The sequence below is a fragment of the Choloepus didactylus genome, chromosome 20 (genome assembly GCF_015220235.1).
Source record: "Choloepus didactylus isolate mChoDid1 chromosome 20, mChoDid1.pri, whole genome shotgun sequence".
Classification (NCBI taxonomy): domain Eukaryota; kingdom Metazoa; phylum Chordata; class Mammalia; order Pilosa; family Megalonychidae; genus Choloepus; species Choloepus didactylus.
In genome coordinates, this window is record NC_051326.1 from 26,688,474 (window position 1) to 26,714,348 (window position 25,875).

The 25,875-nt window shown below is 36.8% G+C and overlaps 1 protein-coding gene across 2 annotated transcripts in view; it reads left to right on the forward strand.

Annotated features, from left to right (window-relative positions):
- Positions 1-1,574: 1,574 nt before the first annotated feature.
- XPO7 (exportin 7) overlaps positions 1,575-25,875 on the forward strand; it is a 99,571-nt gene continuing 75,270 nt past the window's right edge. Inside the window, exon 1 of one of the 2 annotated variants that reach the window (XM_037812519.1) lies at positions 1,575-1,648. In XM_037812519.1, coding sequence (XP_037668447.1) covers positions 1,621-1,648 — 28 coding nt within the window. In that variant the 5' untranslated portion in view covers positions 1,575-1,620. The remainder of the gene's footprint in view (positions 1,649-25,875) is intronic. The other variant, XM_037812520.1, reaches the window with a different exon arrangement.

Consider the following 25,875-nt stretch of genomic DNA (forward strand, 5'->3'; position numbering starts at 1 on the left):
GAAGACAGAGGGAGAAACAAGTGTGTGGGAGAAGAAGTGGACATTTTTGAGCCTGGCCTACCAGGGAGCTGTTATCTCTATCAGACAGGTGGGGAATCCCAAGACTGCCATTGCAATTGGGACTCCAAGAATATACCACCAAGGTCAGGAGCTCCTTGACCCCACCACATCTGCCTTCCTACCCTCATGGAGGTAAGAACTGGACACTGGAAGGTTGTTGCCCCCAAAAACCAACATCTCAGCAGCTAAGTTTTCAAAACAACAGTTAAAGTATCTGCCTCACTTCTGCATCCTAAATATTCTCAACAGAGAATATTTGGCAGAGGCTAACCTGCCTACAGAACCCTTGTGCAAAGGAGTCTGGGTAATGTAGTTTTTAGGTTTTCTACTTCTGTAATCCAGGAAGACACACTAGGACCTGGAGGGAGGTTGAAACGAGAGCTGAGCACTGTCCACTCTATCCACCACATAAAGAGTGTGGACTATCATTATTTCCATCACAAATGGTAATCCCAAGTCAGTACAAACTTCAAACAACCAATACTCTTGGAATCCAGCTAAGATCTAATTCGAAAGGAAGCCACAGTAGAATCCACTGGAAAACAAGAACAGCATTATCTAACACACATAATTCCTAGTGGGAAAGGCAGGAATTGGCTCAGTAGGCACAGCTGGACCTCATCTGACCCAAAGGGGTACCTTTCTCACTCAGACTGAGCCCACGGGTTCAAATATCCCTTCATTTCCCACTCACTCTTCCCCAACGTTCCCCAGCATCTGACCCCTCTCAGGGGGCAGCTTAAAGTACTGGGTAAGGTAACAATCTACTTGGGAAGATTAGAACTATGCCTTCTCTATGTTTTGATCACCACCACTGCCTGGTGGCTACTTCCATGAATGTTTATTGAGGCGAAAATGACAGAAATGAAAACAAGATCACTGGGTTGCTGGTGAGGCCCTTGTCCATTGGAGCAGAAAGCGAGAAAGACACAAACATAAATTCCTCCGTTGAAAACAGTGTATTAAAAGTAAAGAATATTGCAGGTATTCTAAGTGGGTCGTTATCCACGGCGGGCACATCTTTAGATCCCTAGGGATGCTACCGTCGTTGTGCGGCTGGGGAGTGGTTCACCGGCAAGTCAAGACCGAGACACTTGAGAACTGGCGAAGACACTGGGAGCAAGGGTTCCGGGCGCGGATAAGTCCCGACCCACATCCACGATCCCTCACCACACAGATGAACAGAATGCAGAGCGAACTCCCACTCCAGTCGCCCGCCCGCCGGAGCGAGCGCGGCCCCTTTAAAATCCATGTAAACAAAGCTTTGTTCCCCAGCTCCCCCTCCCTTCACTCTTCCTCGGCGCTCTGCTTCCTCCCACCCCCTGCGTCTCCAAGCCGCTGACGTTGCCTGCGCCCTTACGCCGTCCCAACGGTGCTGCGCATTCTCAAACGGCGTTCCTGGCAGCCAGGGCCTGCGCAGCCGAGGAGCTTTACGCCGCGAGCGTAGCGCGACAAGCCCCCAGCGCGCAGGCGCAGCGGCGACGGCGACGGCGGCGGCGGCGGCAGCGGCCCCGGCCGAGGTGCGCGCTGAGGGGGAGGGAGGGCCAGAGAGGAGCATGAATGGAGCAAAATGGCGGATCATGTGCAGGTGAGGGGAGCAGCGGGGGGGGGGAGGGGAGGGGGCGGCCACGGAGAGTGGGGAGTGGGGGACGCACGCGGCCCAAAGGGCTCGAGCCGACTGAGGGCTTGTAAGGCCCGCGCCACCGCCACTCGGGGTTCCCGGAGCCGCCGCCCGTCCTGGGGCTCTGGGGCCTTTCCCGCCTCCCGGGCCAGGGGCCTCCTCCATCTCCTCCCACCGGGTCCCACGCCTGTCGCGCGGGGATTGAGGTGCAGGAATCTGCGCCCGGGCGCACACAACCTACATCGCTTATCAGTTCCTGCCTTCCCGCTGGGAGGGAGGCCTCCCCGCGTCTTCAGTGACCACCACTCCCCGCCGCCGAAAAAAAGAGAAAGGGAGGGAGATCCCCTTGCTGACTCTGTCCTGAGGGGCTTCCCCATTACGCCCGCCTTCACTAAACAAATAACAAAAAGAAAACCTCACACTGATAAGCCTCTCTCTCCAGAGTCTTTCCCGCCGCCTTCCTCTTCACGTCCCCGAATAGGACAGACCACCCCCACTCTCCGGTCTCCTTCCCCTCCCATGGATGCGCTCTCTACTCCCTCACTTCAAATCGCACAGCCTAAAGGGCCGAGTTCCTCAATCCTCCAAAATGGGTGCTCGGGCCTCGTCTCGCCGCACCCCCCTCCTGCCCCCCTGCCCACAGTGAGGGAGTTGAGCGCCCACACCTCCCAAGGAACGCGGGGTGGAGGGGGTGTGGCTGAAATGAGAGACGCAGTGTTAAGTGCAGAGGTTGTTCCGGAGAGTCTTGATCGGCCTCAGGCATTGCCCCCGGTGTGCTTTGAGCCCAGGCCACTTTTCCTCAAAAACATGGCACAGGCCCTTAAAAGAAGCAGCCGATACCAAACCTAATAGTAGCTGGCGACGTGCAGGGCTATTTCTTGCAAACTAGATAAAGTTTTTTCTCTCTGTTCCTTAAGATTTCGTATTTTTTATGACAGCTGCCAGTACAAATTTATTGTTAGGAACCTTCGGATTTTCTAGGTATCTGTACAAGTTTTGTGACGTGGGAAGTAAAGATTAGAGAATATGAGAAGTGTTGCTTTTATTTTGCATATTATATAGCATCATTTCTCAAGTAAAAGGAATGATACTTATTTCTAATATGACTTTTATCAGCTTCTTTGATTAAGAGAAGAGGAACTAAACAAAAGACTTAAATTTTCAGGCTAGGGATCAGTAGAGTAAATCTTTGGAGTGTGAGGGGAAGGTTATCAGGACGGGATTGTATCAACAAGATTTGTGTTTTAAAGCCATTATCATAGCCTATTTCAGAAGTAGCGGTAAAACTTGATACGGGATGATGATAATAGTGTAACACCTTGAGTTTTATAGCTGCCATTTCTAAGAAGTGTGAAGAATTTTAAACAATTTTTTTTTTTATCTTCTGTCTTAAAAGAGTGGTAGTCAAATTACTTACCTCATTTTAAAGGAAGGAAACAAAGCACAAGACTGATAAGGAATATGCTTAAGGTAAGGCTAAGTGGACTAGTCTACTGACTTTAGGTCCAGTTCCCTTAGGTGTGTGTGTGCGAGAGAAAGAGAGAGAGAGAAAAGGAGGGAGGGAGAGAAAAGAAAAAGTATCCATGTGCATTCCATAACATACCTTGGATAGCCTTTCTGGAAGATGCTTTAGAAAGCAGAGGAAGCCAGAGTACTTTTAGGGATATACCTCACTGTTCCGTCTCCTGTAGTATCTCTTACTGTGTTCTCTCCCACATTTTGACCAAAAAGATTGCTGTACCTAATCAACATCAAAACAGTCCTCAGAGCATTTTTGGCTCAAAGAAGGGTCTATCTTATTTTTTAGAGAGGTGATGTTTTTCTCCCGAATCCCCCGAAATAAGTCTATCAAAGTAAGAATTTACTTGTTAACTTGTCAAATCAAAGAGGAGCATGTCAGTCAGTGTTTTATTTTTACTCTTTATTTACTTTTTACAAGCTACAGTGTGTTACTCTAAATTAGTGGTCTTTGTATTAACAGAATAAGTTTGTGGGTGAAAGTTTTCTCTTTAGATTGAATGAGGCATATGGCTTTTGTTTGTTAGCCCACCCTAAATAAGTTTTAGTATTGGATACTCACAGACTGTAAGGTATGACTTCGTTGTAGCAGAAAAACTTTCCTTGAAAAAGATATACTCTCCTCTGGGTGGCATAAGTAAATAAAGGAAATGATGAATGAAAGAGGAGTCTGAAGTGCTTTGAAGGGGAGTGCTTATAATACTGTTGGACTTTGAAGTTTATAAAGGAGTCTATTATTAGATTCAAGACTGATTATTTGGAAGTTGCATATATAGTGCTGAATAGTTGAGTCATTTTGTACCTAGTACTTCTTTAAACCACCAGGGTGAGCAGTTTTAATTGACATTAAGCAAGACCCTTCTATTCAAATGACCCAGATTGACTCAGGCTGAAGTTGCGGGCATCTCTTTTAAGGATGCATGTTTTACGGAAGATTTTAAGTGCCGTAAAAACTTTTAATGATGGAAAAATTATAATATCTGACTTGTTTTTTAGCTCTGTTGATGCCAGTCAAGCATCCTTAGAATAGTGGCCTTAATGACTCCTTGATGTGAAGGGTTTCTTATTCTTAGTTTTAGGTGACCTTATGTAACTCCCACTATAGAGGTGTTGGTTTCAAAACATTGACTGTAAAAAAAATAATAATAATAACCTGATTTGTATTTAATTAGCTTTAGTTGTATTTAATTAGCTTTAGTTGCTGGCCAGCAAGCAAAGTTATTACAAAGAGGTAAAGGCAACTCTCACTGCACAGTAGTAATGAAAAAGATTAAGAAGGGTAGTGTTAACTTTAATATTGTTAGTTGATGTTCAGGATCTTGAGAGGGAAAGGAATTTGGAAATTACACAAATGAAGGATAATTCTGGTTTTTTTGTTGTTGGCTTTATTATGTTATGCCGGCCCTTCTATAGAATCTTAAAATGTTACAGTGCTCTGAATTATGGCTGTGTAATAAAAAATACTGTTTTCAGAGTAGTCATGTTTTGTTTTAAATTTCATGTGCAGTAATTAAACATTGACTTCCAGTTTAACTCTAGGAAGTCATGAGTCATTACAACTGGCAGGTTAAAATTTAACCAGGTGCAAAAGTTTAGCCTGATTATAGCAAAGTTGGTGCCTTTTCAACTTTTAAAGATGTGAAGGTAATGATCAGAGCTATGGATGGTCCATTTTGAGAAGGGAGTTCTGTACAACTTTTGAGAATTTCAAACAGAAAAAGCAGTAACTCTTGTAACCTTTTTTTCAGTTAAACTAATACTGGAATGCTTAATGTGTACAAGGCCCTTTGCTGTGCTGGGCACTGCAGAGGATTCAGAGATGAGAAAGACACTGGAGCCAGATTGTCGAAGTGTCAAATTCTGATGCTCAATTTGGGCAGCATTTCAGAAGTACAAACATAGATACAAGAACAAATAAGAAAGTGATGACATTGATTTCAAAACATGCTTCATTTGTGTTGGATGATACTAGAATAGCTACATCCCCTCACACACCCCCATCTGCCCCTTCTGTGGATTTAGACAAATAATCACATCTTTATTTTTAAATGTATTTACATTTACTTGACAGCTCTGACTAGTATGTTTCCTCTTGTGAGAAAAACCTTCAGAAAAATTAAGGACTATATATATGTTTATGACATCATTCAAACATGTATGTAATAAAACACAAAATATATTACTGTAATGGAATAATCTTTCATTTAAAGGGAGGTAGCAGAAAGAAGCATTGAGAAGATTCTTGCTTTGTAGCTTACAGAGAAATTAGCTTCCATTTGATCCGGAAATTGATGTTCATAATCACCAGCTGTATTTTCTTTTTTCTTGCTTGGGTTTTGAAAGCAATATTGTACCACAGCCTTGAGAGGAGGAAGTTTGCCAATTTAAACCAATACACTAATGTCTCTCTCTAGGTACAACTTCTGAAGCTACTTTGCTCACTTTAATATATGTAAGGAAGATAGTGTTTAGAGATTGCATCATTTTTAAGGACTTTTTTGCATTATGTAATTGTGTCACCCAGGTATAAGTGACCCCTGACTATTACTGATGTTTTAAAAACTTACTGAAATTTATACCTTCAGAAAGGTGCAACAATCCTAAGTGTTCAACTTGTAAATTTTCACAAAGTGAACATTCCTTTTGCAACCAGCATCCAAATCAAGAAATAATGTTATTAGTGTCCCAGAGTCCCCTGGTGCCCTCCTAACTACCCGTAACTACCACTACCCAAGTATATCTTGTCATTGCTTTTTAAATATGGTTTTAGAAGTCAACCTGAGGAAGGCCTATTTATGACAGCTTGAATTTAAAAGCCAGGGAAAGTAGTATAGGGCAGTGGTTCTTAACCTTTTTTTGTATATCTTTTTAACTTTTTTTGAGAATGTGAGTAGAAGCTGTAATACTGCTCCCCAGGTGGGAAAAACGTACCTGCACAAAATTTTGCCAACAATTTCAAGCCATTCGTGGACTAGAATTTAAAAAATATATTCCCTTTTATCTGAAAATGCTCTTAGCATTTTCTTAATAAGTTGATGTACAAGTAAGTATTTGTCTTTTGACCTATTTGAAAGGCTAGTTCAGGATCACAATATGTGTTCTGGAGAACCACATGCAGACTAAATTTTTAAATACTGGATTATATTCCTGGGGATGATTAAGATTGACTATTAAGCATATACTGTCTAGTGCTTCATGCTATGCAGACTCTGAAGAAAGTACAAGATGTGATCCTCTGCTTTCAGAGGCCTTACATTTTAATTGGGGAGATAATAACAAGCCTGGGTTACAAATTGTGCATTTGTAATGAGACTGGTTTGACTAACGTGTCCCTGAATAAGGGAGCTATTACCTGTTACCCTTTTCTCCCATTCCAGTATATCTGAGGGATACAGTTCATTACCACATTTATAGTGACTCACAACAGCAGGGAATTCTCAGTGGAATGAGGTTGGTCCCTAGGGGGCATATCAAAATCTTCAAGAAAGGAGGGAAATTATAAAAAACTGGGGCCTAAATATTTCTCATATTTGCATCCCCAGCTCTCTACCCTTCCACGTATGTGTACACATACACACAAACACACACACAATTCCACGTATGTGTACACATACACACAAATACACACACAATTCCCCATACACCCCTACTACCATACATAGAAAGGATATTTTTTGAGAGAAGGGAAAATTGGGAGTTCATGCTAGCATTTATTGGGATTTTAGCTGCTTGCCATTTTTCATAATCTCATTTGATCCTCACTACCAATATGAAGTAGGTACTATAGAGGTAATAGTAATGGAATTTTCCTTGAAATGGGCTTATTAAAGGACCTGGTATCTGCAAAACTGGAGAACTGTTGGAAGATTTAGGTGATGATAATGGTGGTGATTATTGTAAAACTTACTGGAGTGTAACTTTGGTAGGGGGTAAGAGAAAATGGGATACACTAACATTTATTGAGCATATATTATGTGCCAGGCACTGTGCTAAGCCCTTTTATATGTGCTGTGCCATTTAAGTGGGATCTTGTTTTTTGTCTACCTGAGCCTCAATTCTCTCATCTGAAAGATAAGGAGATTGGATTAGGTCATCTGTCAGGTCCTTTCTACTTCTAACATTTTGGCTGGGATTTCCAAGTATTCCCCTTACCATTCTTCCCAAGATATACCACCATATTCTCAATTCATATGTAGATATTTGTAAAATTTCTTAAGATTTTTTTGCTTCCAGTATTTCCATTTCACCAATCTTAATATGCCTTCTCCCCCCCCCACCATCAATTTTAATATACCACCCACCACCCCAGTCTCATAAACTGAGTTTTTTCTTTAGGATCTAATAATCTGTAGCACTCTTCACAATTTGAGTGCTCTATTGCTCCAAGTAAAGAGTAAAGGTATCTTGGTTGGACAGTATGCAGTGAAAGACATTTCTTATGGGAAATATTATTAGTCAGGTGCTGATGCAGGTGGACAGAGAAATTATTCTCATTTGAAAATCCCTCAACTGAATCCTCTCTTGGGGAGAGATTAGTTGGATAAAAATAATAAGAATGCTTTCATATAGATACTTTTGAAAACAAATAGATTAATAAAATACCCCTTGTGCCACTCCAAGAAGTAATCTTACGGCTGTGGTGCCCTTTTAATTTTTAAGTGTATGAACTTATGGTGGGCACAAATGCTGATCTCATTTGTACTGTGCATGGTAAGAAATTATGTTATTTGAAGTGTGCACTCCTAGAATTGAGAGTTATACTTGACATTTGCCCTAAAATTTGAGTTAATTATATAATTAAAAAGAGTGCATTTAAGTCTGCAAAAGGAAAGGTTTTCTCCAATTCTATTTAGAATTGTTTGCAGTGTTTTGAAAGCATGTGTCATGAGTTTGGCAAAAATCATTTCAACGTTTGTTTTTTTAACCTCATCCACCCCCCACTGACTCCTGAATTTTGACATTTTGTTTTTCTTTATTTCTCTATTCCAAATGGACATTATTTAAAGTCAGTCTTGAAATTTAAGTTGACTTTAGGAACCTACTCTGAAAAGAATCTGGGAGGCCAGATATGTATTCCACATATCTATACTTGGTAGAAAAAATTGCCCAATATATAGCCACAAATTATTTAGCATATAATATGTTTTGCTTTTGTAGATGATATATTTTGTCTTTAGTTTTTCATTTACCCATAAGGAAGGTCTTGTCAAAAACCATTCTGAGGCATACCCAGAATTTAAAAGAAATAAAACTTACTGGAAAACAGAACGTTAATTTTCTTATTCATAATTTTGTTTTACAGTTTTGTGGTTTGTTTACATTATAATTTTTATTCTGGTAGCATATATACAACGTAAAATTTCCCATTTACTCACTTTCAAGTGTACAAGTCAGTGGTGCTAATTACAGTCACTATATTGTGCTACCATTACCACCATCCTTTACCAAAACTTTCCCATCACCCCAAACAGAAACTGTATCAATTAAACACTAACTCCCTATTCTCCTCCTGGACCACTAACCCTGGTAATCTATATTCTAATTTCTGACTTTGAATTTGCATATTCTAATTATATCAGTGAGATCATACAATATTCGTCCTTTTGTGTCTGGCTTATTTCACTCAACACGATGTCTTCAAGGTTCATCCCCGTTGTTGCATATATCAGAACGTCATTCTTTTTATGGCTAAATAATATTTCATTCTATATATATATACACATCACATTTTGTTTTTCCATTCTCCCATAGATGGACACTTGGGTTGCTTCCACCTTTTGGCAACTGTGACTTATGACACTACAAACATTGAACATCATTTTGCATTACACTTAATATTTTGAATGGATAATATTGTTCCAGAGCTAAACAAGTTTCTTCGAGCTTGCATAAAACCTATAACACATTGTTTGTATTTAGACAAATTGAATCTGAGCAACAGGGCTTATTTAAAATAGAACATTATCCCAAATTTATTACAAATGAAACCTTTTAATGTAAAGGATTATTTACTAATACTTGAAATTCTCCATTTTAGTTTAACTTAAAAGCCATGTTTCAAACAAGAAGTATCAGCAGTGCATCACCCAGGGGAGATCAGAACATTGTGTACAGGAAAGTCATCACTTCACAGAATTCCTAAAACCTGTCCGTTCAGAGTTCTTTGATTTTGGTTCCTATTAATGTTACCTAGAGGTTCCAGGGGCACATTTCTCATTAGCAGTGATAGTGTGATACTTCCAAACTAATTTATCTGTTCCTCCTGTCCCCATGTTAGTCATCACTGATAAAAGTGGACGTATCTATTCATAGAGATCGATAGTAGGTAAATCTGATGCAGTGAAATCACATCTTTTTAAATCAACTTTATATATACAATAAATTGTATCCATTTAAAATGTGCAATTTACCTCTACCACAATCCAAATACAGAACATTTCCATCACTCCCAGTCTCCTCCTGACTTTTTGCAATCTATCCCTCTCCACCCTCAGCCCCAGGCAGCCCTGATCTTCTTTGTGTCACTATAAATGAGTTTGCATGTTCTAGAATTATATTTAATGGACTGGTTCACCATGTACTCTTGTTTCTGGCTTCTTTCATTCAGCACAAAGATTTTCAGATTCTTCCATGTTGTTGCAATAGTATCAGTAGTTGTTTACTTTTTATTGCTGAGTAGTATTCCTTTGTAAGGGTATACCACATTTTATGTATCCATTCACCTTTGATGGATACTTGGGTTTCCAGTTTTAGTCACTGTGAATAAAGGTGCTGTGAGTATTCATGTACATGTCTTTTTGTGGATATCTGCTTCATTTGTCTTGAGCAAAGACCTTGGAGTAGAATGTCTGGGTCCTTTGTTTTAGAGAAACTCGATTTTCCAAAGTAATTGTACCATTTTACTTTCTCACCATCAGTATAGAAAAGTTCCAGTTGTTCTACATCTTCACCAAACTTGGTATTTGTCTTTTTTTTTTTTGGCCATTCTAATGGGTATGTAGAGGTATTTCACTGTGATTTTAATATTTTATTTCCTGATGAGTAATGATGTTGAGCATCTTTCCATGTGCTTTTTGGCCTTTCATTTCTCTTACTAGTCTGATGCTTTGCTCCCTGCAGCCTATTTTCTTATGGCCTGCAAATAAGAACAGTTTTTATGTTTTTTAATTATTGGAAAACATCTAAAGGAAAATATTATTTTGTGGCACATGAAAATTATATGCAATTCAAACTTCATAGATAAAGTTTTTTTGGAACACAGCCCCACGCATTCACTTATGCATTGTCTGTAGCCATTTTCGTACTATAATGGCAGTCAAACAGAGACCTTTTGGCCTAATGGACCACGAAGCCTAAAATATTTCCTTTCTGACCCTTTACACAAACAGTTTGACAACCTCTGGTATGTCTTCGTTGATGAAGTGTCTCTTCAAATCTTTTGCTAGGTTTTTTGTTTTTTGTTTTTGTTGTTGTTGTTTTGGAGGGGTTGGGCAGAAGGACTAACCTAGTGTAGTTCTAAGCAAAGCTAAATTTGACAGGAACCAGATCAGACTCAGAGATTACTTGTGGCAGGGGTCTCTACTGCACTATCCAATATGTTAACTACTAGCCACATATTGCTATTTAAATTAAATTAAGAATTCAGTTCCTCTTCAACACTAGCGATATTTTAAGTGCTGAATAGCCAGAATTGGTTACTGGTTACATATTGCACAGCACAGATATAGAATATTTCTTTTATCACAGAAAGCTCTATAAGACAGTGCTGCTCTAGAATAAGAAGGTACAAAAGAAGTGTGTGACAAATGTACATTATAGAGTCTTCCATAAGCTTATCTTTTTCCATAATTTCTGCCATTTCTGTTTTCAGACAGTTATTGTCACGTTCTATAATTGACCTAATACCTCTGAACAAAGAGATTGGAAGAAAAAGTGAAACATAAGGTTATAAACTTGCTTTTCTGTATACCTATCTAATAAACTAGATGCTCATCTTCCCAGGTACCTGTTAATGCAGGTGAATATATTAAATGGTTTACTTAATATTACTTACTATTCACTCTCTGAGCCTAAGATATGTTCTGTTCTCTTGGTCAAGTGAGTCTGAGAGGAAGCAGTCGACTCAAAAAGAAATTCACAAATCTGAAAGTAGTGTTTTAAGGACTTAAAAAAAAATGTATTCTTTACCAAAGCACTGTGTAAAAACAAACCCTCTAAAATTTCCATAAATTTGTAATCATTTTGCAGATAAGATGGAGGCTATTGAAGGTGGTATAAAATCATGAAATCACTTATTTAAGGTGTTAATTAGGTCCTGGTACTCTAGCATTCATGGTTCCCTTCAGCCACTAATTTTTAAATATTATTGACCCTAAAGTTTTCATAAAGATAACATTAGCTTTGAAAATAACCAGAAATGTTCAAAGTAAAAATGGCTAAATGGCCTGTTTTAAAACTGAATTGAAAGGCTTTTCTTCTCATCAGTGAAAACTCAGATTCTATTAGGGGCAGACATAACTGATCCTTAATAGTGACATGGAAGTCAATGAATAAATTATTAAATAGTCATTCTCTTTACTGGAAAAAAATATAATGAGATATACCTGATGATTTATTGTTGTTGTTCTTATATGAACAGAGATGTTTATAAGTTTTTGGTAATTTCTTACTCAGTAATATCTTCATGCTCCTTCCTAGAAATTCCGGAATATATTCCTGAAGTAGGAATTGAAATGCACCAACTAATACTGAGAAAGTGGCATATGTGTGTTCTGGTTTTTTTTTAATAAGTTGTAGGTTTACAGAAAAATGCAGAAAATATTAAGTTCCCATATATGCCCCTCACACATAGTATATTTCCTATTCACATTTTGCATTAGAATGCTACCTTTGTCACAATTGACAAAACAATATTATTATAATTGTACTATTAATTATAGTCCATAGTTTACATTAGGGTTCACTGTGTTGTACATTCTTATCGCTTTCTTTCTTACAGTAAAATATACAACATAAAAATTTCCCCCTTTTTAAAATTCAATTTTATTGAGATATATTCACATAACATGCAGTCATACAAAGAGTACATTCAGTTGTTCACAGTACCATTATATAGTTGTGCATTCATCACCAAAATTAATTTTTGAACATCTTCATTACCACACACAGAAAAATAATAAGAATAAAAATTGAAGTGAAAAAGAACAAAGTAAAAAAGAACACTGGGTGCCCCCCCCCCTTTTTTTTTTCTTTTTTTTGCCCCCATTTTTCTACTCATTTATCCATACACTGGACAAAGGGGAATGTGGTCCATGTGGCTTTCCCAATCACGGTGTCACCCCTCATAAGCTACATTTTTATGCAATCGTCTTCAGGATTCATAGGTTCTGGGTTGTAGTTTGATAGTTTCAGGTATTTACTGCTAGCTATTCCAATTCATTAGAACCTAAAAAGGGTTGTCTATATTGTGCGTAAGAGTGCCCACCTGAGTGACCTCTCGGCTCCTTTTGGAATCTCTCAGCCACTGAAACTTATTTCATTTCTTTTCACATCCCCTTTTTGGTCAAGAAGATGTTCTCCTTCTTACAGTGCCGGGTCTAGATTCCTCCTGGGAGTCATATTCCACGTTGCCAGGGAGATTCACTCCCCTAGGTGTTAGATCCCATGTAGGGAGGAGGGCTGTGATTTCACCTGCCACGTTGGCTTAGCTAGAGAGAGGGGGCCACATCCGAGCGACAAAGATGCATTCAGGAGGAGGCCTTTAGGCACAATTATAGGCAGGCCTAGCCTCTCATTTGCAGCAACAGTCTTGCCGAGGGTGAGTCCTGTGATAGAGGGCTCAGCCCAGCAAACCACCAGTCTCCTATGTCTTTGAGCACATCAGCAGCCATCGAGGTGGGGAAGCCCAACACCCCTGCATTCTCCAACAGCTCCTCAAGGGGGCTCTGCATAAAAAATTGCCCCTTTTAACCACTTTCAAACATAATTCAGTGGTGTTAATTACATTCACAGTTATGCTACCTTCACCACCATGCATTACCAAAATTTTCCCATCACCCCAGACAATAACTTTGTAACAATTAATTACTAATTCTCCATTCCCTACCTCTACCCCAGCCCCTGCTAAATTTTGTTCTAGATTCTGACTATGAATTTGCTTATTTTCATTTCATACCAATGAGATCATACAATATTTGTCTTTCATATCTCGCTTATTTCATTCAACCTCATGTCTTCATGGTTCATCCATGATGTTTCATGTATCAGAACTTCATTCTTTTTTACGGCAAAGTAATATCCCACTGTATGTATATACCGTATTATGTTTATGCAGTCAGATATTGATGGACACTTGGGTTGCTTCCATCTTTTGGCAATTGTGAATAATGCCACTATGAACATCAGTGTACAATGTCTGTTCAAATTACTGCTTTCAATTCTTTTAGATATATATCTAGAAGTGGGATTCCTAGGCCATGTGGTAATTCTGTACTTAACTTTCTGAGGAATTGCAAAACTGTCTTCCACAGCAGCTGCATCATTTTGCATTCCCACCAACAATAAACCAGTGTTTCTATTTTTCCACATCTTCTCCAGCGTTTGTTATTATCCAGTTTTTTCATAGTAGTCATTCTTGTCGGTGTGAAGTGGTATCTCGTGGTTTTGATTTGCATTTCCCTAATGGCTGATGATGTTAAGCATCTTTTCATGTGCTTATTGGCAATTTGTATTTCTTCTTTAGAGAAATGACTATCCAAGTCTTTTGCCCATTTTTAAATTGGCTTGTTTGTCTTTTGTTGTTAAGTTGTAGGAGTTCTTTATATATTCTGGATATTATTCCCTTATCAGATATGTGGTTTCCAAATATTTTCTACTGTTCCATAGGTTGTTTTTTTTTTTTGCCTACAGTGACATTCTTTGATGCACAAAAAACTTTTAATTTTAATGATGTTCCATTTATTTATTATTTCTTTTATCGTTCATCTTTTTGGTGTAAAGTCCAAGAAACCATTCTCTAAAACAAGGTCTTGAAGATGTTTCCTGTGTTTTCTTCTAGGAGTTTTTATAGTTTTGGTTTTTATATGTAAGTCTTTGATCCATTTTGAGTTAATTTTTGTATATATTCTGAGGTAGGGGCCTAGCTTCATTCTTTTGCATATGGCTATCTAGTTTTACCAGCACCATTTGTTGAAGAGACTGTTCTTTTCCCATTGAATGGACTTGGCTGCCTTGTCAGAAGTCAATTAGCCATTGATGTGAGGGATTATATCTGAACTCTCAGTTCAGTTTCATTGGTCTGTATGTCTGTCCTTGTGCCAGTACCATGCTGTTTTGATTACTGTTGCCTTGGAGTAAGTTTTAAGATCAGGAAGTGTGAGACCTCTAACTTCATTCTTTTTCAAGATAGTTTGGGCTACTCGAGGCTCCTTACCCTTACAAATAAATGCAATGATTGGCTGCAAAGAAGGCTGTTGGAATTTGGATTGGGATTGTATTAAATCTGTAAATCGCTCTGAGTAGAACTGCTATAGTAACAATATTTAGTTTTCTAATCCGTGAGCAAAGAATGTCTTATTTAGGGCTTTGATTTCTTTAAGCAGTGTTTTGTAGTTTTCTGTGTACAGGTCCTTTACATCTTTGGTTAAATTTATTCCTGGATTATTTGATTCTTTTACTTGCTTTTTGTAAACAGAATTTTTTTTTTTATTTCCTCTTCAGATTGTTCATTACTTGTGTATAGAAACACCACTGACTTTTGCTTGTTGATTTTCTACCCCACCCCTTTCCTGAATTCGTTTATTAGCTCTATTAGCTTTGTTGTGCATTTTTCAGGATTTCCATAAATAGAATCATGCCATCTGCAATTAGGGAAAGTTTTACTTTTTCTTTTCCAATTTAGACAATTTTTATTTCTTTTTCTTGCCTAATTGATCTGTCTGGAGCTTCCAGTACTATGTTGAATAACTGGACACAGTGGGCATCCTTGTCTTGTTCCTGATCTTAGAGGAAAAGCTTCCTGTCTTTCACCATTAAGTATGATATTACCTGTGGCTTTTTTCAAATATGCCCTTTATCATATTGAGGAAAATTTCTTTCTATTCCTAGTTTTCTAAGTGTTTTTATCAAGGAGTAGTGGATTTTGTCAGATGCTTTTTCTGTGTCATTTGAGATGATTGTGTGTTCTATATATGTCAGTTAGTTCTAGTTGTTTTATAGTATTCATTCAAATCTTCTTATTTCCATATTGATCTTCTGTCTAGATGTTCTATACATTATTAAGAGTCGCACATTGAAGTCTCCTGTTAAAGTAGAACAGTCTATTTCTCCCTTCAAATCTATCAGTATTTGCTTCATAGATTTTGGGGCTCTGCCATTAGGTGCATATATATTTGTAATTGTTAGGTCTTCTTGTTGAATTGACCCCTTTGTCAGTATGGCCATCTTTGCCCTCAAAACAGTTTTGACTTAAAGTCTATTTTATGTCATACTAATATCGCTATCCTGTTGCTTTTTTGATTACTATTTGATGGTATATTTTTTTCTATCCTTTCACTTTCTTCCTACTTGAGTCTTTGAATTTAAGGTGTGCCCTTGTAAACAGCATATAGTAGAGTCATGCTTTTTTATATATTCTGCCAGTCCCTGCCTTTTGACTGAAGAGTTTAATTCATTTACATTTAAATTAATTACTGATAATAAAGGACTTCTGCCATTTTGCTCTTTGGTCTGTGTAAGTTTTATACCTTTTGTGTCCTTCAATTCTTCTGTTAATGTCTACTTTTGTATTTATTTGATTTTTTGTTTCCTACCATTTTGAATCCCTTCTTATTTCCTTCTGTGCATATGTTTTAGGTATTTTCTTTATGGTTACCATGGGGCTTAAAGTAAACATCCTAAAGCTGACCATACTGACAAAGGGGTCAATTCAACAAGAAGACCTAACAATGACAAATATATATGCACCTAATGGTAGAGCCCCAATGGTTAATTTCATACCAACTTAATTTCAGTAGCATACCAAAACACTGTTCCTGTAACCACTCCATCCACCACCTTTTGTTGGACTTGTTACAGATTATATCTTTATACATTGTTTGTATGTCCAAAACCATAGGTTTATTACTTTTTATGCATTTTTGAGGAAAATGACTCTGCTAGTTTTTGCTAGTTGTCCAAAGATTCAATGAGGGAACAGCACCCTGGAGCATCTTTTGCCACCATCTTGGTCAACCAGAAGTCCTAGATGTTCTGTTGACGTTGTTCTTATCTGTAAGTATAAGGAAATATGTGACAACTGGATGTTTTAGAGACTTCCAGAAACTTATCTTTTTAAACAGTATCTGCCGTTTCTGCTTTCAGATGTAATTATTGTCACATTCTATAATTGACCTGATACCTCTCAAATTGCATCCTAAATATGTAACCTATTTGCTATTTAACAGAATGATATTATTTAGAATAGTATTCATCTCTTGATGATTTGGTCAGGTAGGAGAAATGACAATTAAATACGCTATCTGTAAATATTCCTTCATTCACCAGGTATTTTTTCATAATGTACTATGTGCTGGATTTCTAGGCAGTGGGAATATAAATGTGAATAAGTTACATCATCTATACTCAAGGACATTAATAGCTAGAAATGTAATACCAATAAGGATTATAGTGATGTAGGTGATGTGACACATATACTCAGAGTATAATGAAGTACAAGGAAAGGCTTCTCAAAATTGCAGGCACTTCATCTAGATCTAAAAATATGGGTTGTTTTCCAGGTTGATAAGAGTATACCAGAGTACCCGTAAGGTGAATTTATATACATTCATGGAACATTCCAAGTGAATAAATATTGTAGCTATACAGGTGATAAAGAGGAGCAGAGTGAGAAATGAGACCATATTGGTAGAAAGGGATCATGAGAATATGAAGGGCCTATTATAATGAGGAATTTGTACTGTGGAAGTGTAGTGAAGATTTTTAAGCGGCCATGACAGAATAATCACTGTATTTATGGTATAGAAGATTGATTGGATGTGGACAAAGTAAGAGATGAAGCAGTAGTCCAAGTAAGAAATGATTGGGGCTCACACTAAGGCAGTATCTCTGAGAATGGAGAATTGGGGATTGATTTTATGGAGATTACACTCAGCAAGACTTCTGTATATAAAGCAAGAAGGCAGTCTCCCGTATTTCTGGGCAACTAAGCAGGGAGAGAAGGAATGAACAGGATGTTGGGAAAGATAATAAACTCAATCTTGAATATACAGAGTTTGAGCTGCTTGTGTACATTCGAGTGGAGATATCCAGTGTACAATCATTGATCTGTTATCAAATTGACTTAGAACACATTTTCATTAAAAAAATAAAAAGCCCGTTTCAGTACCTGCAGTATTGTAAATATGTAAAAAGTGTTACAGCTTACAATATGTACCTATCTGATATTTCTTATTAACAGCGACTGCAAAACTTGAGTGAAACCCTGATTTTTTTTTCTAGTCTACTTGTTAAGACAGTCTCAGACTTTGTTGCCAGAGGCAGGAGTAAAATGCTTTTGACAATCCACCATGAAATTTACATGCATTTTAAAGCAAAAAGGAAGAGGTAGTATTCTCAGGAGTCTGAATAAACCATACAGTGTTGTGTATTCTGGCCACCAATACCTCTTAAAGGTTTTTTTTTTTGTTATTCTGGCAATTAAAATTAATTCTGCTTTATCTGTCCTTGGTCTTTTTTGTCTTCCCACCCCATCTTTAAATTTTGGGAAAACAGACTATTTTTTCTTTATCTCCCCATCTTACCTGGTGTTTCAGGGGGACCCACAAGGAACTCTTTCTTTTAAAAAGTCTGTTTCTTTCATTTTATAGCTTTTCTGGTCTTCTTTCTTTGCTGACTTGATGAATTCCTAAAAAGCATTTTTTATAGATCATATAGTAGTATAAGCTTGAAAAGCAAATAGATACTTTGCAAAAGTGTTAAGGGAAAAATGATTTTGAATTCCATAGAATCTGAAAACCTGCCGTGTATGAGCCATGTATGCCAAAGCTGCTTAAGAAATGTTTACCTAATGCTTCTGTATTATTATTATTATTATTATTTTAATCTTTTTTGTTAGGTGGTAAATATGGAACTCTGAATTCTTTGCTTCTCTGAATCAGAGTTCAGGGTTCTGAGATTAAGTATTTGTTATTGCTTTTATCTTTTTTCCTCTAATGTTCTGTTTTGAGTTTCTAAAATTTCTTTCTTTTTGAGTCTTCTGAAGGAGTACATGCAGTGTTTGGGGTTTTCTCTTGGGAAAACAGATAAAGGAAGCTGAGCTTCTGAATTTTTATGCTAGTAAAACTCTGTCCTCTTTCTTCATGCCTTTATTTCTTATCTCCCCTTTCATTCTTCCTAACAAACCTTTAAATGTTTACCAATAGTTAGAATGTTAGTCAATAAGCCAGAGGAAATGCTAAATCTTAATATACTAGTAGGTAGCCTCAGAAACTATTGGCTGTTCATTCTTTATTATCTGTTATACATAGGTATAAAGAAATAACATAAAAAATAGGGGTATTCTAGGAAAATGGCTGTGATATGAATTTATTATTTACATGGACTTTGGATCAAGGATTTATTTTTATAAGGCAAGAAAGTATTAATTGGCCTGTGGTATAATCACATTCTGAGGTTATAGAATTTTATCCTGTTTTGCTGGATTTTATGATGTTGCTGCTGTACTTAATAGATTATATGAAAATGCCTCTAATTCAAGATGTCAGGGGTGTATGAATCATTAGTTTTCCAATTATATATACAAGTTTGTTTAAATTGGAATAAATACTGCCCTGACCCGTTTTTAAATAGAGTCAAAGCTATTTTAATGATGTACATTGGTAGCTTATTTCAGGTATTTAATATTACATATTATTTATGTGGATATATTAAGAAAGCATTTTTAAGCCAGCCAGCCTTTCTCCACAAATCTACAGTTTCTCTTTACCCATAACTGAATATTTGGAATGTTTCATTTGTGAATGCAATGATTTTACTATGTGTCCATGGTAATTGAAATAATAATGTTATCAAGCTAATGGGATTAGAATCACATTATTTTCAAGCTGGAAAGAACATTAGCATGTGATGGTATAGTAAAGAAAATTGTAATTTACATTTTATTTGGGGGAGGAGTAGCTAACTGTATGTTATTGTTTTTAGAGGTAATATAAGAATTTGAACTTTTCCAACCATTAAAACAAAATCTTAACAATTTTTTTAGACAGCATAATTAATGAAAAAGTACCAGTAAACATGATTAATGAAGGTTTAGACAAGAATGAGGAAATAGTTTTGTAAATTGTGTGTTTCGCTCTTGTGGAGCCGACATAGGTATGGTCCTTGCTTTTGTAGTGCTTATAGATATTCAACAAATAATTGTGCCAATAAATATGTATTTACAAGTAAGTGATCTGAAGGAAAAGGGGGTAATAAAAGATTTTAAGAGAGAGAGCTGATTTATTATTTTTTATTTCGGAGGTAGGGGGAGGAAGGGAGATAGTGTTCCATAAAAAAAGAAATGGCATATTTCAAGACCCTGAGGTAAGGAAGATTTTCCCTCCAAAGAAATAAAAGACAATCCTTGCTGGAATTTAGTGAGCATGGAGGAGATGAGGCTGAACAGAATAGCAAGAACTTGAATAAAATGGGCTGTTATACAGGCATTTAAACAAGATTTTCAGAGATTTTAATGATTTATTAAAATGTTCACTGCATAAAGTTAAATGAGGAAACCAAGGAATGAAACTTCGTAGCAGTATCTTGATTGTAAGTTTCCATTGGAGAAGGGGAATGTAATGACAAAAAGATGAAAATATACCACAAAGTAGACCATGATTATGTGTTTTTTTCCTTCGTATTTGTTCAGTTTTGTTATTTGTTAGAACTGAGTATGCATGAGAAATGATACGACTAAAATAAGGACATTTGCATTAATAAATGGAGACTTTTTAATAAAATGCCCTCTTCCCAAAGATAATTTATTTTCTCTAAGGACTGTGCTAGTTATATATACATCTAAAGTTGTGTTTAGGAATAGCGTGTGTATACAGCTTGTTAAGTTATATATATATATATATATATATATATATATATATAAAAATAACCTGATGATCTTAGTTCCAACTAGATAGGACATTTATTCTAGTATTCATAGTAAACTGAATTGTTTTCTCAAAGAATGTTTAATGTTCTCTGTCTAAATAATACTATTTTGAAAATATTGCTATTGATATGAAAAAAAACTTATATTTGTATCATATTTTCAGTTTTTCCTGCCTAAAATTCATTTTTACGTAGAGATCTAATTTAACTTTTCTCCATGTGAGTATTTTCGACACTATTTATTGTATAATACACCTGCCCTTTCCCTCCAATCTATATTGCCATATCTGTCACATAACAAGTTAATGTGTATGAATCCATTTTGGGGTACTCTGGTCTAATTTCTGTATCCCTGTGCTTGTATCACACTATCTTAATTACTATAGATTTATAAAAATGTTTTATATCTGGAAAGTCAAATGTCCCCCATCTTGTTCTTCAAAATGGTCTCTTTTGAAATTAAGGCAGTTTTTAAAATTGGCTCCTTTGCTCTTCCTTGTGAATTTTAGAATCAGCTTGTCAAGTTTAATGTCTTCGATTTGGATTGCTAGTACTTTGTTTAGGCTTTTTGGTAACTGTTCATAAATGAAAATTGGCCTATAATTTTTCTTTGTAATACCCTGCTCTACTCTTTTCTTGTTTTGGTATCAGGCTCAGTTGAGGAACTTTCCTTTTTATCTTGCTTTCTTTTCTGAAATAGTTTTAATGAGACTGATAGTAGAACTTTAATGTTTGGTAGTATTCATCATAAAACTTGTCTAGCCTGGTTTTTTGGAGGTGGGGCAGTAGATCTATTCAGGTTTTCTATTTCTTGAGTCAATTATGGCAAGTTATATTTTTCTAATAATATTTTATCTTGTAAAAGGTTTCTAATTAATTGACAATGTTCATAAAATTATTAGGTCTTCAATCTCTGTGCTATCCTTCTGAGAGGAATCTCCTTTCGGATATGTGCTTCCTTTAGTGATTATTCCATCAAGGGCCTTTGACTGGGAAACTCAGTCTGTAATTAGCTGAAGATATTTTTATTTAGCCCTCATTTTTGAAAGATGGTGTGGCTGGAGACAGAAGTATAGGTTGACAATACTCGACTTTTTTCTGACCCTTTGAGGATGTTGTTCCACTGTCTTCTGTCTGCTTTTGTTGTCAGGAAGCCTACTATCAATCTCCTTATCATTTCTTTACTAAAATGATGTATGTCTTGGCTGGCTATATAGTCTGGGACAGTACCAGTTTAATCCTATTTTCTTGAGGTCCCATCTGGTTTAGCATTTGTCTCAGACAAAGTTTTCCCAGTTTGGAAAATGAATGTGGTCACCCTCTTTAAGATCTCTTTGTTTTATGTGTTTTCCAACAAAGTGTCTGGGGTAGGTTTGCTTTTATTAATCCTGTTTGATAGATGTTCTTCAAATTCATGATTGTCATCTATTCTGGAGAATTCTTTTTTGAATGTTGACTTTTTCATTTCATCAGCCTTTGGGTCACTCTTGACAGATTCAGACATTGATTAAGCAAATCTCTGAGTTCCAAAATGATACAATATTTGTAAATGCCTAGCACAATAATGACTCAAAAAAATTTCAGGCTTTCATATCTTCTGAAATCTTTAATGTGGCTAAAAATATTTAAAGTCTGCAGTTTACATATTAATCACTAGTAGATGAAAATTACCACTATAAAGCACATATGGATTTCTAATTGTTGAATGAATGGCTGAATCAATCTTGTTTATTAAATGTATTAAATGTATTTCCAAAACACACTTGAGTTCAGTCATTGCACTATTTATTTGCTTTTCAAACATCTTGATTTGTTATGTTTTGGGCTGAAGCACTTTTTTTTTTTAATCTTCATTTTACTGAGATATATTCACATACCACGCAGTCATACAAAACAAATCGTACATTCGATTGTTCACAGTACCATTGCATAGTTGTACATTCATCACCTAAATCAATCCCTGACACCTTCATTAGCACACACACAAAAATAACAAGAATAATAATTAAAGTGAAAAAGAGCAATTGAAGTAAAAAAGAACACTGGGTACCTTTGTCTGTTTGTTTGTTTGTTTGTTTCCTTCCCCTATTTTTCTACTCATCCATCCATAAACTAGACAAAGGGAGTGTGGTCCTTATGGCTTTCCCAATCCCATTGTCACCCCTCATAAGCTTAATTTTTATACGATTGTCTTCGAGATTCATGGGTTCTGGGTTGTAGTTTGATAGTTTCAGGTATTCACCACCAACTACCCCAATTCTTTAGAACCTAAAAAGGGTTGTCTAAATTGTGCGTAAGAGTGCCCACCAGAGTGACCTCTCGGCTCCTTTTGGAATCTCTCAGCCACTGAAGCTTATTTCATTTCCTTTCACATCCCCCTTTTGGTCAAGAAGATGTTCTCTGTCCCACGATGCCAGGTCTACATTCCTCCCTGGGAGTCATATTCCACATTGCCAGGGAGATTAACTCCCCTGGGTGTCTGATCCCACGTATGGGGGAGGGCAGTGATTTCACCTTTCAAGTTGGCTTAGCCAGAGAGAGAGGGCCACATCTGAGCAACAAAGAGGCATTCGGGAGGAGGCTCTTAGGCACTATTATAGGGAGGCCTAGCCTCTCCTTTGCAGCAACCATCTTCCCAAGGGTAAAACCTATGGTAGAGGGCTCAACCCATCAAACCACCAGTCCCCTATGTCTGTGGTCATGTTAGCAACCATGGAGGTGGGGTAGGCCAATACCCCTGCATTCTCCACCGGCTCCTCAAGGGGGCTCTACATATTTTTTTTCCTTGTTTTTTTTACTATCAACTGTATGAAAAAAAAAAATTAAAAAAAAAAAAACATACAATAAAAGAACATTTCGAAGAGACCATAACAAGGGAGTAAGAAAAAGACAACTAACCTAAGATAACTGCTTTACTTCCAACCTGTTTCTACTTTACCCCAAGAAAGTTACCTAATATAGCAACATTTCTGTGAACTTGTTCCTGCTATATCCATCAGAAATTAACAGACCATAGTCATTCCTGGGCATCCCCAGAATGGTAAATAGCTTATCTTGCTGAAGCACTTTTGATCTCTCTACTAAGAAGATTAAACCTCTTAGTACTCATAAAATAGGGAAGACTTTTAGTTGATGTTTTGCTGGCTGACTCCAGAGCTGAGTTTAGTATAGTTTTCAAACTGGGCTTGTCTAGTTTCTCGAGATTCTAAAGTAGCTCTTAGGCCTTCTGTTCCCATCACTGCTCCTGTCACTGCATTTTCCCCATCTATAACAGCCTGCCATAAATTTCCATCACAAAGGACGTATTTCTTTTGAGTTTACTAATTACTAAAAGAATCACTGAAATCGCTAGAAGTTATTGACTAGTAAGTTTGTTTAATTGTAGAGGGTAAAACAGAAACTGAAGTATCCTGGACCAAAAGGAAACCTGTTACTCAATGTCTGATTCTTGGTTATCTTTGTTCCTCTGTTTAAAATCAGTCACTGTTTATTTGTTGAGAAACTACTGTTCATATCATTATTCAGTTTTTACAAGAAGAAATGTTATAGGGGTAAATGAGAATCTTCAAAGGTCTTGGAGTGATTCATAAGGAAGATATAAAACTGGCATTAAGTTCCCATTTTTTATTGAACTATTTTATTACTAAAGCTTCAGAGGAATAAGATGTAGATCATGTTTAAGTTTTTCATACCAGTTTTTCTTAAACTTTCTTAATATGTAGTCCCTTTTTAAAGAGCAAGTGGTATCTCACAGACCCCTGGTACTTACTAAATTTTTTTTGTTTGAGATATTAACAAACATAAAAGTAGGTGTAAAATTCCTCAGGGTTGTCACTCTTACACAACTATAACTAAACAGATTTACAAATTTAAAACAAATTAAACTATAAAATCAATTACATTCAACTCCCAACCCACATCCACCCAGCCAGCAGCATCTGCACCCACATACTCTGTCTTCCCCTCTGCTACCACAGATTAATGTTCCATGCTCCGATCTAAAACCAGTCACTCCAACAATTCTCTCTGTCCTCCGCCCAGATTTTTGCTCTCTGCTGGAGCATTCCCATCAGTGTACAAATATGCTATTTCTTCCATCTTAAAAAAAAAAAAACAAAAACTTTTGTCTTAAACTACGGATTAAATAAAAGCATCAGGGAACAGAATAGTGTGTATAGTGCGCTACCATTTCTCTAAGATAGAGTGGAAATGTATTTAAATATATGAATAAAAATGGTTTTCTTAAAGGGAATGTGACAGTTGGAAGGGGGACAGGAATGGAAGCTGGAATTCATTAACAGTGCCTTGCTTTATAATTTTGACTTAAAGTTATAATTGTGAATTTTAAAACCATATATGAAGACCCCATTCCTGTTTGCTGAAATTCTCACTCTATGATGACCCTTGCTCAAAGTTCCATTTAAGTGCTCTGTCTTTAACACACTCTGCTAAGGCAGAGTTTCTTCCCTCCTGTGTGTGCCACAAAAATGCCACTGCCTGCTCTGTTCACTTTTCTGAGAATGGTTTTTCTTTCTGCCTGTTTGGAGGCCACTGTAGTTCTGCTACTGACTCCTTTTTGACCTGTGTGATTCCTGAAGGGAACCAAGTCTTGAAGTTCTTTGATTTGAAAAAAAAAAAAACTAAAAACAAAAACCTAATTACATTCAAATTAGCAACATACATTTAATATGCTGGATGACGATAGTGATAGCTATGATACTGATTGCTGTGCTGTAAGTTCTTTTTGAGTTCAGCATGCCCATGTTGCTGTGTGCCATGTAATGTCCCAATTCTCCCACCTTGTTTCTGCATTTAAAGGACTGAGAAATCTTCATTCATAATGTAATTTGGCCTTTACATGGTAGAATGCATAATTTCCATATTAAGTCCACCTATATTCCTTTTTTATTAATTCTCAGTAAAGCATAAATAACTAGTGCACCCATAAACAGGAATGTGAGCACCAAAAACATGAGGCAGTACATGATATTAAAGTGATCAGCCAGATGATCCAGAATATGCTTTTTTTTTTTTTAACAATCATCAAAATATAAGCATTAAAAATCACAGAGAACTTATGGAGCACTGGGACTCTATCTTGAGGATCCCAGATTGAGAAACACATATGATTGTTGAGATTTTATGTGTGCTTCTTAATAAGAATGAGGAGCATGGCTGTTTTAAATATACTGTACTTTTAAATTTTTAAGATAATTGCCCTGCTGTATCTTTTTGGGAAAGTCTTGTTCCTATCTCATTTTGACCAAAAAACAAACGAACAAAAAAACAAACAAGATTTTCGTGTAATTTTTTCACTGGAAACAGGAAAAATACTTCTCCCTTTCTGAAATTTCAAATGATGAATAAAATAAAATAATTTTGTCTTTGGTCCTTATATTCTTATGTTGTTCCCTATCCAGGACATCCTGTGAAACTGGCTTCTTTTTCTTTTCTTTTTTTATTTTAATCTGTGGCAGTGAAGAATACAGTGACTACAAACACATTTTGGTGCCACTGTTTTGGTTTGTACTAAAGGC